At 47.7% G+C, this 19,990-nt stretch overlaps 1 protein-coding gene across 1 annotated transcript in view; it reads right to left on the bottom strand.

Moving 5' to 3' along the window:
- plekhg2 (pleckstrin homology domain containing, family G (with RhoGef domain) member 2) overlaps positions 1-18,358 on the bottom strand; it is a 230,010-nt gene extending 211,652 nt beyond the window's left edge. The window contains exon 1 of the mRNA XM_073063781.1: positions 18,337-18,358. Coding sequence (XP_072919882.1) covers positions 18,337-18,343 — 7 coding nt within the window. The 5' untranslated portion in view covers positions 18,344-18,358. The remainder of the gene's footprint in view (positions 1-18,336) is intronic.
- Between the last annotated feature and the right edge of the window lie 1,632 nt (positions 18,359-19,990).

Below are 19,990 nucleotides of genomic sequence, written 5' to 3'. Positions count from 1 at the left end.
CCTTTATACCCTTTATTCTGCTGCTCTTTCCTCAAAGCCTCTCTATATGTTAGATCTGGCTTTACTCCGTGCACTTCTTTCACTGCTCTATCGCTCCGGGTCCCATCCCCCTTGCAAATTAGTTTAAACCCTCCCGAACCATGCTCGCAAACCTACCAGCAAGGATATTGCTCCCCCTCGAGTTCAGGTGCAACCCATCCAATCTGTACAGGTCCCACCTTCCCCAGAAGAGATCCCAATGGTCCAAAAATCTAAAACCCTGCCCCCTGCACCAACTCCTCAGCCAAGCATTCAACTGCCATCTCCTCCAATTCTTACCATCACTATCACGTAGCACTGGCAGCAATCCAGAGAATGCCACCCTTGAGGTCCTGTTCTTCAGCCTTCTGCCTAGTTCCCGAAACTCACACTTCAGGACCTCATCCCTCTTCCTGCCTATGTCATTGGTACCAACATATATCACAACTTCTGGTTGCTTTCCTTCTCGTAACAGTATGTCATGCACCCGGTCAGAGACATCCCGGACTCTGGCACCCAGGAGGCAACAAACCATGCGGGTGTCCTTCTCATGTCCACAAAATCTCCTGTCTGCTCCCCTGACTATAGAGTCTCCAATGACAACAGCTCTCCTCTTCTCCGTCCCATCCTTCTGCACCACAGGATCAGACTCAGTGCCAGAGGCCCTGCCACCATGGCTCACACCTGGTCGGTCGTCCTCACCAACAGCATCCAGGACGGTAAACTTATTATTCAGGGGAATGGCTACAGGGGTGCTCTTTTCAAACTGTTTGGTCACCTGACCTCAATTGCCCAATCAGCTGCTTTCTGCTGAGTCTGAGCTATTCAAATCTTGATTGTCTAATCAACTGCTTTCTGCTGAGCAATTCAAATCTTGATTGACTTGATTGCACAGTCCAACTGCCAAAACTGCCAGAAAGTCAAAGCCTCAAATCTCCACTCCTTCACTCCACATATTTTTATATAATCACTTGTTCAGTGAATTTCTTAGTAATTACAGAGCAGTTCTTCTTCTGAAGAAGAAGAACTTCTGGGACCCCTTCTGGGACGAAGGAAACTCGCCAGAGTCCTCTGTCCTGCTCAGAAAGAAAGTTCACCAGCCCTACCTGCGGTTTCTGTATTTCGCCACAAACTTCTTGGTTTTCAGTAGCAGGTGTCACATCTGGCTATGTTATAGGTTAATTGTTATCAATGGAATTTGTGTTACCTGTAGTATATACACACACACTTCTTCTTCTGAAGAAGAAGAAGCCTGAAGACACACACTCAGTGAATCAGGAACAGCTTCTTCCCCTCTGCCATGAGTTTTCTGAATGGACATTGAATGCTACCTCGCTACTTTTTTAAAAATTTATATTTTTGCACTAATTTTTTAATTTAACTATTTAATATACGTACTGTGTGTGTTCTGAACCAAACTGATTACTTTTGTCTAATTTTGTGAGAACTGCTCTGGTTCCTTCATTTGGGATAAATATGACATCAGCTCCCATACATCATATATGGTTTAACAGATTGTGGGCATGTAATGTTGCCACCAGAAGCGTGGCAACACATATTGACTAACCCCAGCATATCCTGTGTTGGTCGTTGATGCAAACAATGCATTTCTCTGTATGTTTCGATATGTGATAAATAAAGTTAATCTTTAATGTTTCTATTTATTTATCTACCCATCTTATTGAGATACCTCGAGTCATATACGCCCTTCCGGCCCTTTGAACCACGCCACTGAGTAATCCCCCAATTTAAACCCCAGCCCATCACTGGACAACTTACAATGACCAATTATAAACTGTTTGGTAAAGCATCGTGCTAACCACTACACTAGGGTACCGGCCCGCTGATGATGGGGAGTAGAAAGGGAGGCCATTGGGCCAACCTTAGATAGTCCTGATGTTGGTAAAAAGGATGCAGACGGGCAATTTTCCTCATTGCTGCATCGGTGCTGTTGCCGGACTGAAACAGCCGAGCACAGCTAGTTCTGGCGCAGCTTGGCTGCTCTGATCCCACAGCCTTTGTTGTGTGCAATGCTCCCAGAATTCCAGCCCCTGCACGCTGCCCTGGGAAGAGATCCCTGCTTACATTCTCTACGCTGAAAGTTGAAATCCCACTCGTGACTTTGAGGTGCTCGTCGGGAATGCAGGGATCTCACGCGGCTGAAGTTTTCACTCCATCGGGCTGACGCATCTCGGTCAGCTCTAGCCTTTTTGGTAATAACAGAAGAATTGGAAAGGATTGCCTTCAAATCCCGCTGGAGGAGAGGCAAGGAGATGCATGTGAGCTGATGTCACATTCATCCAATGTTAAGGAATCAGAGCTGTTCTCACAAAATTAAACAAAAGCAATCAGTTCAGAAAACTTTTAAAAGGGCCAACTCTACCCAGAATCTCAAGCCAAAGAAGCTTTGGAGCTGGCCTCCAAAACTCTTCTGAAGACAAGCCGCAGCTCAGACATACGAAACCGCCTCAGTTAAAAAATAAACCATTTATAGGCACTCTGGGAGTTAGGATATTTCAGAGGCTGGAAGAGACAGAGTTAGGGAAGCGGTGGGAACTTGGCTGAATTGAGTCAAAGTTCAAAGTAAAATTATTATCAAAGTACACGTTACCATGTACTGCCCTGAGATTCATTTGCTTGCAGGCAGTTACAGAAAATAAAGAATTTATGAAAAGCTATGAAAGACCAACAAACAACCAAACTATGCAAATAAAATAGTAATTAATCATAAATAAAAACCTAAACAGATAGATAAGAAATTGAGAACATGAGTTGTCGAGTCCTTGAAAGCGATTATGTAGGTTGTGGAATCGGTTCTGACTACTAGCGAGTGAAGTTATCCCCTCTGGTTCAGGAGCCTGATGGTTGTGGGGTAATAACTGTTCCTGAACCTGGTGGTGTGGGACCTGAGGCTCCTGTACCTCCTTCCTGATGGTTGAGGGGTAATAACTGTTCCTGAACCTGGTGGTGTGGGACCTGAGGCTCATTGTGGTGAGTGAAGTTATCAACACTCGTTCAGGAGCCTGATGTTTGAGGGGTAATAACTGTTCCTGAACCTGGTGGTGTGGGACCTTAGGCTCCTGCACATCCTTCCCAATGGTAGCAGTGAGAAGAAAGCATGGTCTAGATGGTCGTAATTTAGGGGAGGTGGTTTAGTTGGATGGGTTTCTTTTTAAAAGTGAAAACTTCACTCAGCGATTTTTTACACTAGGCCTTCAGAACACTTTACTGGAGAAAGGTGCATCTTAGTCCGCTCCATCACGAGCACTAGCCTCCGTAGTAACCAGGACATCTTCAAGGAACGATGCCTCAAAAAGGCGATATCCATCATTAAGGACACCCATCACCCAGGACATGCCTTCTTCTCATTGTTACCATCAGGAAGGAAGTACAGGACCCTGAAGACACACACTCAGCGATTCAGGAACAGCTTCTCTCCCTCTGCCATCAAATTTCTGAATGGACACTGAACCCATGAACAATACTTCACTAGTTTTTTTACTTCTATTTTTGCACTACTTATTTAATATACATATAGATACATATATATTTATATACATATTATATAAACGTAATCATGCACTATAAATTACACCTTTTATGTATTGCAATGTACTGCTGTTACAAAGACAACAAATTTCACAACATATGTCAGTGATATTTTAGATGGAGACAGAGAGATAGACAAACACAGAGACAGAGATAGAGTGAGATAATGTTAAAAGATTGCTCTGAGAGCCAGCATACTGGTTGGCCTGAACAACCTCCTTGTGTAACACACAGGGGTGTGAAAAGTTTGATAACATGGGGTGGTCTGTGAGGTGCCAGTGTCACCAGATGAAGAGGCAGTCCTGCAAGGACGCACTGGACATGTCATATAGCACGACAGAACAGAAACAGGCCCTTCAGCCCATCTATTCTATGTCAAGCTGTTATTCTGCCTACTCCCATCAACCTGCACCTAGACTATAGACCTCCCTACCCCTCCCATCCATGTACCTATCCAAATTTCTCTCCAATCTTGGAAGTTGAATCTGTATCCACCACTTCCTCGCAACTCGTATCATTTTCATCACCCTCGGACTTTCCCCTCGTGTTCCCCTCAAACTTTTCACCTTTCACCCTTAACCCATGACCTCTAGTTGTAGTCTCTCCCTACCTCAGCAGGAAAAAAAATGCTACCTACACCCCTCATAATTTTGTATACCCCTACCAATTCTCCCCTCATTGCCCTAGGCATAAAGTCCTAACCTATTCAATCTTTCCCCATAATTCAGGTCCTCCAGGCCTGGCCACATCCTTGTAAATTTTCTCTGTACTCTTAATATTATCATTACATTTCCTATAGGTCATTATCATTCTGTGCTGTGTCGTATGACGCGGGTGATCATAATCTTTCCATGACCATGATTGTTCTTGGCAAATTTTTCCACAGAAGTGGTTTGCCATTGCCTTCTTCTGGGCAGTGCCTTTATGACACAGGTGAGCCCAGCCATTATCAATACTCTTCAGAGATTGTCAGCCTGGTGTCAGTGTAACATAACCAGGACTTGTGATATGCACCAGCTGTTTCTATGACTTCACATGACCCTGAGCTGGGGGAGGGGGGGGGGGTTGCTAAGCAGGTGCTACACCTTGCCCAAGGTGCCCAGCAGGCGAGCGGAGGGAAGGAGCACCTCACACCTCCTTTGTAGAGACGCATCGCCATCCTGAAGGTAGGTGACCAAAACTGCACATAATACTCCAAACTCGGCCTTGTGTCAACATTACAACCCAACTCCTGTACTTAGTGCTTTGATTTATGAAGGGCAATGTGTCAAAAGCCCACTTTACAAACCTATCTACCAATCTCCAATGTCAACACATCCTGTCTTAGATAAGACGCCCAAACCTCTCACGGTACTCCAAGTGAGGACTCACCAGTGCCTGAATATGTGCCAGTTCTATAAAACGTTGAGGTCAAATTGGGAATATTGTGTGCACAAATACATCATGGCAGCACAAAAAGAAAATAATTCATAGCTGTCTGCAAGTTCCTGTGGTCTTGGGCAGACTGTTTGATACACAAGGCAATGACGCATCAGGATAAGATGCTTTCTAGACATCCTCTTCACTAGTCACTGAGCAAGGTTTCTTTTACTCCGATTCTCTGTCTGCTATCCATCACAATCCACACCAGTACATCGGTTAACTCCATGAGTGGAGAGCATTTTAACTGGTTGCATCACCGTCTGGCATGGGGGAGGGGGGAGTACCGCACAGGATCAGAAAAAACTGCAGCAAGTTGCAAACTCCCATCCCCATCATGGGAACTAGCCCCCCTCCCCCCACCATCAAAGCTGATGCCTCAAAAAGGCGGCATCCATCGTTAAGGACCCCCATCATGGTCATGCCCTCTTCTCACTGCGACCATCAGGGAGGAGGTACAGGAGCCTGAAGACCCACACTCAATGGTCCAGGAACAGCTTCTTCCCCTCTGTCATCAGATTTCTGAATGGACACTGAACCCGTGAACACTACCTCACCACTTTTTTTTTCCTCCTCTTCTTTTGCACTACTTATTTAATTTAATATGCTGGTGTGGTATTAGAGGCTGTGAAGAGATGTTTAAATAGGCACATAGATGTGAGGAAGATGGAGGGATATGGACATGGTGTACGTGGTAACTTCTACTTTACAAAGAGACCGCTCGACAACTTGATGGCCAAAAGAACACCTTTATCTGGGACAGCAAATGATATTTACAATACAGAGGCTTCCAGGTACCTCGTGCGGCATGGGTGGAGGAACAATATACAATGCATACTGGGAGTAAAAAGAGCGGAAGTAAAGACCCTGCCTCTTGACACCAACAGCTCCCTGATTAGTATTAGCTTACTTTTAATAATACTCACATTACAACAGTGTAGGTAGGAGGGATTAGTGTTTGGGGGTTTTTGTCGTGTTGGCAGTTGTAGTTCTGAGCAAGGTACTCACACAGAAACATATATACACATATTCCTTATTGTAATTTTGATTATGCATTACACTGTACTGCTGCCACAAAACAACACACTTCACAACATACGCAGCAGATATTAAACCTGATTCTGATTCTAACCTTGTTAAGCAACCTCCTGTACAAAGTCCTCAAACGTCTTCTGACGAACCCTAACACTGACAATCTACTCTCGTCAAATCCACTAGTCACCTCCTCAAACAACTCAATTGATGAGGCAAAAGGTGTTGACTCTCCTCAATCTAAATATTCATCCCTTGTTGTTCCTTAATTAGATTCCTTCATTTTCCCTCCTAAAGCATCAGACCAACAGAGAAACGGGGGGGGGGGGGGGGGTCACAGTAGCATAGTGGTCAGCACAACGCTTTACAGTCCAGGTGACCGGGTTCAATTCCTGCCAGTGCCCGTACATTTGTACGCTCTCCCTGTGACCGTGTGGGTTTCCTCCCGCAATCCAAAGACCTACCAGTTGGTCAGTTAGCTGGTTTTTGTAAATTGTGATTGGGGAGCTCGAAGGACCTATTCCGCACTTTATCCCAATAAATATATAAAACGCAGGAAGAATTCAACAAGTCAGGCAGCATCTACGGAGAGGAATAAACAGTCAACGTTTTGGACCGAGACCCTTCTTCAGGATCGGAAAGGAAGGGGGCGGACACCAGGAGACAGGTGAAACCAGGTGAGGGGGAAGGTGGGTGTGTGGGGAAGTGGGGTAAGAGAATGGAAAAGAAGGAATCGATAGGAGAGGAAAGTGGACCATAGGGGAAAGAGAAGGAGAAGGGGAAGCAGAGGGAGATGGTGGGCAGGTGAGGAGAAGGGAAGGGGTGAGAGGGGAACCAGAATGAGGAATGGAAGAGAGAAGGGAGAGGGGCGAGAAGTTAGAGAAATCCATGTTGGAGGATACCCAGGAGCTGCTCCTGCAGTCTGAGTGTGGCCACATCGTGACGATAGAGGAGGCCACGGACAGACACGTTGGAATAGGAATGGGAAATGGAGTTTCACCGGGAAAAACCGCCCGTTCTGGCCAACAGAGCGAAGGTGCTCGACAAAGCAGGTTCCCCAATCTACGCTGAGCAACAGGCCAGTCGTTCCCCAGTCTCTTCCTCCTTTGAGCTGTGAGCTCACATCACATCTCCTCAGTCTAAATATTCATTCCTTGCTGCTCCTTAATTAGATTCCCGTACTTTCCCTCCTAAAGCTTCAGACTAACAGAGAAACAGAGGGACGTTACAACCTGTGGTTCGTCTCCTAACAGGCAGCCAAAGAAACCCAAAAGAACCCATTAAAAAAAAACAACAAACACCCAACGTGGAGGGGGAGGGGGAGGGGGAGGGGGAAGAACACAAATTGCACGAACAATGAAAGCAAGCAAATAGCATTCAGAGCGAAAGAGGGCCCGCAGACATGAAGCCCACAGCAGCCAGAGCAGGAGTGAGCCTCAGCGCAGCGCACAGCGGAGTAAACGTCAGGGTAATCCGAGTGAGGAGTGATGTAAGCTGGGAGGCGAGAGGTGGGAAAGGTAAAGGACTGAAGAAGGAATCTGTAGGAGAGGAGAGTGGAGCATGGGAGGGGTCCCGCAGGGCGGTGATGGGCAGGTGAGGAGAAGAGTTGAGGGGGAAACCAGAAAGGAGAATGGAAAAGAGAAGGGGAGGAGGAGAAATTAGCGGAAGTGAGAGAAGACACAAGGCCCGGGCAGGCCACGGTCTCAGTTCAGTGCAGAGCGGAGTAAATATCACAGAGCAGCGAGCAGAACTGACCCTACCCTTGGCCTTTGGTCCTGATACGATGCCTTTTTAATCCATCTGGCCTGGCGTTTAAATCTATTACAGAATTTCAGAAGCTGACAAACAGGCATCCATTATCTCCACAGCCAGTACTGGCAAAAAAAAAAACCTGGAATGCTCACTTATCACCACCTTCTCTGACGTCTTTTTTCTAAAGCTATTTCTCTTCAGATTTTATTCTTATCAGATTCTTACCGCCCTGGCATTTCTGGCAAGTGTTTTGTGACTTTTTCTCTGAAGACAGACGTGGAGTCTAACTCCTCTGATATTTCCCCTCTCCCCGCTAAATCTCCTACCTCAGGGCAAAGTGCTCACATTCACTGCCATTAGCATTTTCCTTTATCCAGACCAAATCAAACTTCAAATTCATTATCAGAGTGCATATATGTCATCATATATAACCCCAAGATTCATTTTCCTGCGGGCATACTCAATAAATCTATAGAATAGTGACTATAACAGGATCAGTGAAAGATCAACCAGAGTGCAGAAGACAACAAACTGTGCAAGTGCAAATAAATAGCAATAAATAACGAGAACATGAGATAATGAGATAAAGAGTCCTTAAAGTGAGATCATTGGTGGTGGAAACATCTCATTGGATGGGGGATGTGAGTGTAGTCAGCCCCTTTTGATCAAGAGCCTGATGGTTGAGGAGTAGTAACTGCTCTTGAACCTGGTGGTGCGAGTTCTGAGGCTCTTGTACCTTCTAGCTGATATCGGCAGTGAGAAGAGATCATGCCCTGGGTGGTGGGGATCTCTGGTGATGGATGTTGCTTTCCTATGACAGTGTTTCATGTAGATGTGCTCAATGGTTGGGAGGGCTTCACCCATGATGTACCGGACTGAATTCACTACCTTTTGTAGGATTTTCCGTTCAAGGGCATTGGTGTTTCCATACCAGGCTGTGATGCAGCCAGTAAATACACTCTCCACTACACATCTCTAGAAGTTTGTTCAAAAGTTTTAGCTGTGACTGAAGTGTCCACCTAAATGCCTTTTGAACGTAGTGACTGTTTCTATTATTTTTGTTTAGAGATACAGCACGGAAGAGGCCCTTTCGGCCCCACGAATCCCACTGCCTGCCAACTCAGCTACTTAGCCCTAGCCTCATCGTGGGACAATTTACAGTGACCAATTAACCTACTAACAAGTACGTCTTTGGACTGTGGGAGGAAGCCTAAGCATCAAGAGGATAGCCACTTGTTCACGGGAAGGACGTACACACTCCTTACAGATGGCATCGGAGTAGAACTCTGAACTCCAACGCCCCGAGCTGTAGTAACATCAGGCTACGATACAGTGGGGTCTGGTGCTGTCATATTCCACCTTTCCCTTCTTAGGCATAGAGCAATACCATTTGGCCCATTGAATCCATACTGACCAACTATTTACACTAATCCTATTAATATGCTCCCCACACCCACCAACTACCCCAGACTCAGCCAATCAGGGGAAAGCTGCGTAGAGTTGTTTTCCGATCTTAGCAACCTACACGCAAATGTTTCTTCACCATACGAGGAGACATCATTAGTGCACTGTGGATAGTGGTGTGTCCTCCTTTCTCTACTTATCAATCAGCTGATTGGACATCATTTCGGAAACTCAGTTGCGATGTGGGGAGGAAATTTCATCGTCGATTGGCTGTGTGGTAAACTTTGTGCATTGTGGTCAGGAGTTTTATCTGCTCCTTCTTATCAATAGGATCAAGGTTTTCTACAAACAGTTCTGTAAACAAACATGTAGACCTCGATCCTATTGCTGCACTTGATGGCTCTGGGCCTGTACTCATTGAAGAATGGGGGCAGGCCATCTCATTGAAACCTACCGAATATCTAAAAGCTTACGTAGGGTGGAAAGTGACAGGGTGGAGATACGTCTCTACCAAAGGAGATATAAGGCACTCCTTCCTCCACTAGCCTGAAGGTCACCCTTGGGCAAGATGTAACACCTGCTTAGACAACCCCCCCCCCCCCACCCCACCCCAGATCAGGGTCTACGTGAAGCCATGGGAGCAGGTGGTGGATGGTCGTACGAGCAGCCAGTGCAGATCACAAGTCCTGGTTATGCGACCACTGACGCTAGGCAGACAATCTCTGAAGAGTATTGATCATGGCTGGGGTCATCCATCTTGTAAAGACCCTGCCCAGAAGCAGGCAAGGGCTAATCGCTTCTGTAGAAAAATTTGCCAAGAACAATCACGGTCACGGAAAGGCCATGATCATCTATCTCATGTAACACTGCACAGAACGAACAAACAAACATGCCGTGGAGAACATTCTAACTGGCTGCATCACCGTCTGGTCTCGAGGGGCCACTGCACAGGACCAGAAAAAAGCTGCAGAAAGTTATAAACTCAGCCAGCTCCACCATGGGCACTAGCCTCCTCCCACCCCCCCCCCCCACCAGAATTGAGGACATCTTCAAAAGGCGATGCCTTAAAAATGACGCATCCATCATGAAGGGCCCTGACTACCCAGGCCGTGCCCTCTTCTCATTACTAATCAGGGAGGAGCCCGAGGACATACACTCAACGGTTCAGGAACAGCTTCTTCCCCTCTGCCATCGAGTTCTGAATGGACATTGAACCCATGAACATGATCTCACAGCTGTTTTTGCTCTCGTTTTGCAATATTTTTTATTTTAGTTTTTTAAAAATATATTCTTATTAATATTTATAACTACTTTTCTGCCTTGCACCGTACCACAGCCACAAAACAACAAATTTCACGACCGACGCCAACGATAGCAAACCTGACTCGGGAATCCCAAAGCCACTCTCCCCCCCTCGCACTTTCACAGTTTCCTTCCTTTAAACGTGGGACAGAACATCTCCTGCTTGTGGAGAAGACTGGCTTCATTTTCTTTGGAGCAGTGGAGGCCAAGCGCCAGTCGAGGTGCAGAGCATCGGAGTGTAGTGTAGTGGAGCATAGTGTAGCTGTTAGTATTGCACTATTCAAGTGCCAGCCACGCTGGGTCAATTCCTGCCCCGCTGTCTGTACGTTCTCCCTGTGGTCGCACAAGATTCCTCCGGGTGCTCCGGTCTCCCCCCCACAATCCAAGTGCATACCGGTTGGTAGGTTAATGGCTCCCAAAAAGTTAACTTGCAAGTTGAGTCAGTGGTGAGAAAGGCAAATGCAATGTCAGGACTAGAATGCAAGAGCAAGGATGGGTTGGTCTGACCGTACTTGGAATATCGTGAGTAGCCTGTGGCCTTTATCAAAGAAAATCCGTGCTGGCATCGGAGAGGGCCCAGGGGAAGGTTCACGAGAATGATTCCAGGAATTAAAGGGTTAACGTACGAGAAACTTTTGATGGCTCTGGGCCTGTACTCACTTGTCTTTTGGAGAGTAAGTGGGGGGGGGGGGGGATCTCACTGAAACCCACAGAATCTGCAAGGAGCTTTCGCTTCTCCCTGTGACCATGTGGGTTTCCTCCTGGTGCTCTGGTTTCCTCCCACCTTCCAAAGACAGAGGGGGTAGTAGGTGAATTGGTCACGTGGGTGTAATTGGAGGGAATGGGCTCGTTGGGCCTGTTTCAGTACTGTATCCCCAACTAAGTAAATAAACAAACATTGAAGGGTGTGGATGGGTGGACAGTGAGAAACCTTTCCCCATAAAAGAGGATATGTGCTTATGGTGAGGAACTATTTTCTCCACCCAGAGGGTCATTCAATCTGGAACCCAAGAAGGTAATTGCATAATGCTTAAGAAATATTTGGGTGAGCACATGAATGGCTGTATCACAGCCTGGCATGGAAACACCAATGCCCTTGAACAGAAAACCCTACTAAAGGTCGTGGACACGGCCCAGATCATCACAGGTAAAGCCCTCCCGACCACTGAGCAGGTCTACACGAAACACTGTCACAGCAAAGCAGCATCCCTCTTCAGAGGCTCCACCTTCCCCCCCCCCGCCATCGAGCTCATACTCTCTTCTCGCTGCTGCTATCAGGAGGCTACGGGAACCTCAGGACTCACACCACCAGGTTCAGGAGCAGTTACTACATCTCAACCATCAGGCTCTTGAACCACAGGGAATAACTTCACTTGCCCCATCACTGAACTGTTCCACAAAATACAGACTCACTTTCAAGAACTCTTTATTTCTGTTCTCAATATTTATTGCTTATTTATTTATTATTATCACTTCTTCTTTGTACTTGCAGTGTTTTCTGGCTTTTACATCTGGTTGGATGCCCCAGTTGGGTAGTCTTTCATTGATTCATCGGCTATTATTCTATAGATTTACTGAGTATACCCACAAGAAAATGAATCTCAGGGTTGCATACGGTGACATACATGTACTTTGATAATTAATTTACTTTGAACTACCAAAGCATCATAAACTACAGACCAAGTACAGTCATTGAGATTACTATAGATAGGTATTTGAGAGCCACCATGGACAAGATGGGCCAAAGGGCCTGTTTTCACTGCAGTATGACTCTTTAAGGGCTTTTAAAAAGATTATCAAATACTCCAGATTCAAGAGCATTCAGGCCATCGGTTAATTGGGGCAACAGTTATTTGGTACAACTCAAAGAACAAAAAACAATCGAGAAAATAACTGAGATTCCCTTCATTTATTTGCGACACTATGCCACTTAATTAGCACAGGAGAACATTGCTGATCAGCTTCTGACTGGTATCAGCAATTAGACACTACATGGTGCTTAGAGCAAACAGTGTCAGCTGCTCATGTTTGTGTTCAGAGAGCAGTGATTTTTGTCAACAGACAATAGGCAATAGGTTCAGGAGTAGGCCATTCAGGTCTTCGAGCCAGCACCGCCATTCACTGTGATCATGGCTGATCATCCACATTCAGTACCCCATTCCTGCCCTCTCCCCCATATCCCTTGACTCCGCTATCTTTAAGAGCTCTATCTAATAGATAGAGCTCGTCGCTGCGAGCTGCCGGGAAATAAGCAGTAAGGCAATTCAGAATTGTTTTGTTCACTGCAGTTTCAAGCATCGAGGCTTGAAGATGCCAGAGAGAAAATGAAACAATTTCATCACTTCAACAATTTAGGATCTATAAGGAATTTAAAGGTATTGACAATCATCTTGAATGTTACAACAAAAATGAAGACATTTTCTTCTTCCTCCACACATAACTCGCCTGCTATTGGTTAAAATGCCCAATGGTGAAACCTAACTACAGCCAATCAGAAACTTCAGTGGTCCAACAAATAGTTAAATGAACACATACAAATCGCTGGAGGAACTCAGAAGTCAAGCATCATCTATGGAGATGAAAAAAAGAGTTGCTGTTTCAGACCGAGACTCTTTTTCACCACTGAGAGCGAAGGGAAAAGATGCCAGAATAAAAGGGGGGGGGGGGGAGGAGGGTGGGAAGGAGGTTAGCTGGAAGGTGATAGGTGAAGCCAAGTGGGTGGGAAAGGTCAAGAGCTGGAGAAGAAAGAATCCGATAGGAGAGGAGAGTAGATCATTGGAGAGAGAGAAGGGGGGGACCCAGGGGAAAGTAATAGGCAGGTGAGAATTGAAAGAGTGAGGAATAGAGGAAGGGGAGGGGAATTTGTTCACAGAAGAAGTCGATATTAATGCCATCAGGTTGGAGGCCACCCAAGCACCATACAAGGTGTACCCTGAGGGTAGCCACAATGGACTGACACATCGGAATGGGAACGGCAATCAGAATTAAAACGTTTGGCCACTGGGAAGTCCCACGTGTGGAAGATGGAGTGGCGGTGTTCGAAGTGGCCTCCCCACCCTCCACCCAATTTATGATGGGTCTCACCACTGTAGAGAAGGTCTCACTGGGAGCACCAGACACAGTCGATGACCCCAGCATATTTTCAGGTGAAGAGGTGCCTCACCTAGAAAGACGGTCCAGAGACTCCAGCAGATTTGCAAATAAGCCCCAAAGCCAAATCCTCAAATTTCCAAAACGGAAACACAAAATTGTACAGAGGTATTCTCTTTTATTTTGGAAAGAATGTACTTTTAAGTCTCCTGGGGTTGTTTTTACTACCAAGACTGACCTGGAAATGAACCCTGAATTTACTGGAGACGTCAGGCCGAACCTCTTGGATTGGCAACCCCCTCAGTTGTAACCGTGGTTTCTGCCAGGATGTTGGAGAGGAGCGAGTTCAGTTGGCCAGCAATGCAAGTTTCTGACAGACTGTGATGTTTTTGACTTTCGCACTGTGTAAAATTCAGGCACAAGATCCAAGCGTGGGGGATGAGAAGAGATATTGACGAGTTCAGGTCTCAACCAAGCGCGGAGCGCACAACGTGGGTCAGGCCAGGCTAGAGAGGCCCAGGGATGTGTGACCGGGCAGCATACAGCAATGTACCGCTGCAGCTTCCCAGTGATGCCTGGCTGTGTTCCGGACACAGCTCCGCAACTGAACCATCAACAACTGCGTGCAGCTTACAAGTAGTTCACCATTAACAACTGGCACACACACAAAACGGACTAGTTCAAACGTGCATACATGCACACACACACACATACCAATTCCAGCATGCATGCACACACACACACACAGATATTCTCTCCCTCTCCCCTCTCACTCAGGGACCCCTCAGGATAGAGGACAGTTTGGCATCCCCCAGGAGCTGAACTCCAATCATCTCCCACATCCCACAGACGTACAGATGGATAGCTTAATTGGCTGCTGGAATTGGCCCAGTGAGAGGTGAGGGGAATGATCTGGGGGGGGGAGTGAAAAATGGGATTACTGTAATATAAATAAGTATGTAATGATTGGTCTGAGCTTCCCAGCCTTTTGAGCAGAAAAACCATCCTGTCTGTGATACTCGGTGCTGGGTTATGGACGATGGTTTTGACGGACTCTCGATTAAAATCTTTTAGGGAGACTTTTTGTTGTTGCTTGCATGGTGGGGAGGCATTGTACAGGGGGGGGGATTCTGCTGGTGCAAGTGGGGGGAGGAGGGGCTTTGAAGGGCTATCATTCATTCTTTGGGGTTTCTTGTTTCGTGAGTATCTGGGAAGAGTAAAAACTTCCTGGTTGTACAGTCTATACATACTCTGATACTAATGAACCTTTGAAGTTGCCTTGAGTTTGTCCTTGATCTCACAATGACTTCTCCGGTCTAGATGTAAAGTCCAGCAAGGAGCCTTGGATTGGCTGCCCTCCCCATCTCTGCTGTTCCCATGTTGTTAGGATCCTCGACCTCCCACTCAAAGGTTTAAAGGACGATTATTATCAAAGCATGCATGCAGTATACAACCCAGAGATTTGTCTTCCTGTAGACAGCCTAAAAACAAAGAAAACCCTGGAACTCATTCAAAGAAAAACATCGAATACCTCCCCCACGCACAAATAAAAACAAATTGCGCAAGCAGCAGAAATATCGAGCGAAAAACACAGAACGTAAAACACAATATCAAAAGAGTCCAGGCATATTCAGTTCAGTTCAGTCTAGCGCTGTGCCATTCATAATCTGCAGGCCGCCCCGAACAAAAACGCACAAAAAAGCAACACAGAGAAACACAAGCAACCAGGAACCAGAAAGACAACACAACGTGAACTACAGAGTCCAATCTGCAAGCTGTGTCAGTTAAACCTTGCCCTAGACCCAGGGACCTTCCCACATGGCATCCGGGGTTTAACAGAGACAGATGGACCTGCCTACCTGCATGGAGTCTCATCTTCAGTTCCACCTGTCCAGGGCCCAATAGAGCAAAGGGGAGGGGATGGGACATCTGCCTCGCTGGTCAAAGTGGAGGTCCTATCATAGATCTTATGAGGGTGTTGTGGGAAGCTCAGACTCTGACATAGATGGGGCTTTATACGGGACCACTGCGACCTCCTAACACTTGTACTCAAAGTTCTATCCCCACCAACCCTGGGCCCGAGATTCTCTGAATCCGGTGGGAACATTGCACTTTCCCCAAGAGAACACTGCTATACCTTTCATTTTGTCCGCCAGGTCACCTCTTCAAAGACTGAAGCGGGGAACTGTGCCCGTTTTGGGAGTCTGGTGAATAACCACAAGATACAGCAGCAGAATGAGACCATTTGGCCCATCAGGTCTGCACCTCCACTTCATCACGGCTGATCGATTTCACTCTCAGCCGCAATCTTCTGCCTTCTCCCCGTATCCCTTCATGCCCTGACTAATCAAGAATCTATCAACCTCTGCCTTAAAAGTACCCAACAACTTGGCCTCTACAGCCAAGGACACAGGCAATTGTAGAGAGCGAGACCAGAGAGCAGCAGACAAGTACGCACACTCCTACACAGCATTCATACACGCACACACATGAAAAATTTAAATCAAGCTAATTAAATAATCTGAAATCAAAAACAGAAATTAATGTTTGCAGTCATGAAAGTAATGTCTCACACCTCACTCACATCACAACCACCTTCACAGATCTTTACAGCACTATACAGGCCCTTCAGCCCACAAAGTTGTGCCAACCCTAATCTGAGATCAATCTAACTCTTTGAGTATATTTTTCTACCATCCGTGTGTCTAAGTTTCTCAAATGCCCCTAATGTATCTGCCTCTACCACCACCCCTGGCAGTGCATCCCATGCACCCACCACTCAGTGTGTAAAAAAAAAACTACCTCTGACATTCCCTCCCCTAAACTTTCCTCCAATCACCTTAAAATTACGGCCCTCGTAGCAGCCATTTCCATACTGGGAAAAAGTCTCTGGCTGTCCGCTCGATATATGCATCTTACCACCTTGTAACTTCCATCAAGTCACCTCTCATTCTCTTTTGGTCTAACGAGAAAAGCCCGAGCTTGCTCAGTCTATCCTCTGATCCAGGCAGCATCCTAGCAGATCCTCTGCACCCTCTCTAAAACCCATATCCTTCCTTTAATGAGATTATCTGAACTGAACACAGTTCTCCAGGCTGCAATGTTATCTCACAGCTCTTGTACTCAATCCCCTGACTAATAAAGCCAACAGGCCATAGACATTCTTGACCAGCCTATTAAAGTGTGCAGCAGCTTTGAGGGATCTATGAGCATGGACCCCAAGATCCATCTGTTCCTCCACACTGCTAAGAATCCTGCTATTAACCACATAGTCCGCCTTCAAGTTCGATGTTCAGAAGTGAATCACTCCACACATTTCCAGATCAAACTCCATCTGCCTCGCTGGCACGGAGCCGGGTCACATAGTTTTATCTGGAAAAGAGAATTTCTCGAGGCCGTTGGGTTGAGACTATCTCAACCCTTCAGGAGAGGAGATCGGCTGTACTCAGTCAAGTGTCCCATACGAGATACTAGCCCCTCGGTTTGACTGTGGCCCCTGAGACACTCCCTCCAGACCAGGGTAACTCGAGGTGACCTAGCTACAACCACAGACTCTCCCCCACAGCGAAAAACCTGGTGGGTATAATCCCGCATCCAGTGAGTGTTTAGCACCCATTGGGGGGGGGGGAGAGAGGTAGTGAGGGTGGCAGGCAGCCCCTGCTTCCATGGAAGGGCACGATCCCACAGCCCGAGGATAAGTGGGGGATATTGGCACACCGGGAGGTGGGGGGGGGGGGGGGGGCAGGAGATACCTTTCAGCTGAAAGCAAGGCAAACTTCATCAGTACAGATGGGCAGTCAGTCCATGATCAAGATGAACCTCTGTTACTCTAACCTCCGTACCACCCCTTTCAGAGAGCCTCTTTTGAAGTGTGGTTCCCTGCATAAGACCATAAAATATAGAAGCAGAATTAGGCCATTTGGCCCATCAAGTCTGCTCCACACCATTTCATCATGGCCAATCCATTTCCCCCTCAGCCCCAATCTCCTGCCTTCCCCCTTCGTGCCCTGACTAATCGAGAATCCACCTATCTCTGCCTTAAATACACCCAGTGACTCAGCCTCCACAGCCACCTGTGGCAAAGAATTCCACAGATTCACCACCCTCCGGCTAAAGAAATTCCTCCTCATCTCCAACTGAGACTGTGTCTATGACAGAACCCAACTGCCAGACTGTACACAGTAAGATCCCACCAAATTCACACTTTATATACATAACAGAAACAGCCAATTACAATCGATCAGGAGAAATAGGGCTCTTCATAACAGTGATTCACACCCCAACGGGTATCAACGGGGGAGGGATTCTGTCTACAGGGGCTCTTCCAAAGTGTCCAAATTTACAGGGTGACTGAGGGAGAAGCCAGGAGCCACCTTCCAGCACACAAATGAGAAAGACACTTTCCACCACCCCTCCAGACAGAAGGATTGAATGGGGATAGAAGGGAGCTGGAGGCAGGGGCAATTCACCTCCCAAACATCCACCCTCACGCCTCCCCCAGTCCTCTTCGCCCTCTCTGACACAGTGGCACCCATCACCTCCTCAGGATGTCTGAGGGCTCTTCAGGGCCAATGAAGTACCTCACCGCCAACGGTACAAAGCAAGATCCCACAAACGACAGCTGGAGAAATGATCGGGTGAAGACCCCACCCCACCCGGGTGGGTTCCCACACAAACACGGACACGGTTCTGGTAAAGCAGAAACCCTCGGCTTCATCCGCTGCTGTCCAACCCCGCGCCCAGGTAGGCGCTCCCTCGGTGCCCACCTACCTCCCATGCCGCCAAGCTCCCTCAGTCCGTCTGCGACGCGGCTCCCTCAGCACCATCCCTCTCCCTCCACCCCCCAACGGGCTGTGAACTCCCTCAGCACCGTCCCTCTCTCCCCCACCCCCCGGACACGGGTGTGGCGCTCCCTCATCATCGCCACATTCCCTATACCGCGGCGCTCCCTCAGCACTGCCCCTCCTCCCCCCCGCGCTCCCTCAACACACTGGAGAGCCAGCCTGATGATCTTGCCCTCTCAGGAGGGAAGGGGGGAGCGTTCCCTCCGCGGTCCTCTCGCCAGCTGGGGCGACCCCCTCCCCTCCCCTCCCACCCGGCTCTCTGGCCAACTTCAGTTCGCGTCCAACACAATGAAAACCCCGGGGGCAGGTGCGGGGATACCGGTTGTGGCAAACACTCCAAAAGCCCCAGAAAGATGGTCAATTCATAAAAGCCTTTTGTTGTAAAGTCTCTCCGCTTCCCACCCCCTCTCTCTCCCTCCCTCCCTCCCTCCACTCCCCCCTCGCCCCCATTCACACAACTCCGCCAGTGTCCCAGACAGACAGAAAAAGATTCCAGGGACCCCTCTCACTTACCCCGGTGTTACCTCCCGGTCCGCCGGCTCTCTCCCCCTCTCTGGTTCGCTAGCATGCGGCGTCCGAGTGAAATAAATCTGTTTTCTTCAGACTTTCGCCCTGTCTCCTGTCGTCCCATTCAGGGGTGGGTGGGGGGCGAGACTGGCCAGGTCCTGGGGATAGAAGTCCATGGGCCAGAGGGGAGAGAGAGAAGGGAAGGGGGAGACTTGTCTCCTCTCCGGCGGAGACGGAGCGAGCGCGGCCCCCGAATACACAAAGATGTGTCACATTAACCCTATGTGTGCCTCTGGCGCTCTCTCTCCTCGGGAGGGGCTGAGTTAAACGGTTACAGAGAGAGCTCCACTTTACCCTTTCCCCCCCACTCCCAGGACCCGCCTCCCTCTCTCAATCCCTTGGGTATAGCAGGGGAAGGGGGGGATATTCACTGGAAACTGGGGATGCCTCCTCCTGAGGCAAAACTGAAGGTGGAGGGGAGGCCATTTCGCCCTTCCTGTCTGTGCTAGACTGAGGATCTAATCTAGCTCACTGAGTCCACAGTCCTGGGTTTCTTTTATGTCCACAAGTTTAGGGGAGCAGGGTGAGCAGCAAACACTCAGTCCCTGGGAGCCGAATTAGGCCACTCAGCCCTTCGAACCTGCTCCGCCATTATTTCTGGCTGATTTATTATCCCTCTCAACCCTATTCTCCTGCCTTCTCCCATGGCTAATCAAGGACCTAGCAATCTCCGCAATAAACAAACTCAATGTCTTGGCGACCACGGCCATTCGTGGTAATGAATTCCACAGATTCACCATTCTCTGGCTAAAGAAAGTCTCCACATCTCTGTTCTGAGGCTGCGTCCTTTGGTTATAGACTCCCCCACTCTTGGAAACATCCTCTCCATATCCACTTTATCTAGGCCTTTCAATGTTCAATAGGCTTCAGTGAGATCCCCCTCATTCTTCTAAACTCCAGCCAATACAGGCCCAGAGCCATTGGACACTTCGCATATGTTAACCCTTTCATTCCTGGAATCATTCTCTGGACCCTCTCCAATCCCAGCAACAATACACCAAGTTCAAAGTAAA

The sequence above is a fragment of the Hemitrygon akajei genome, chromosome 12, assembly GCF_048418815.1.
Source record: "Hemitrygon akajei chromosome 12, sHemAka1.3, whole genome shotgun sequence".
In the NCBI taxonomy this organism is placed as follows: domain Eukaryota; kingdom Metazoa; phylum Chordata; class Chondrichthyes; order Myliobatiformes; family Dasyatidae; genus Hemitrygon; species Hemitrygon akajei.
This window is presented reverse-complemented; position numbering and strand designations above follow the sequence as displayed.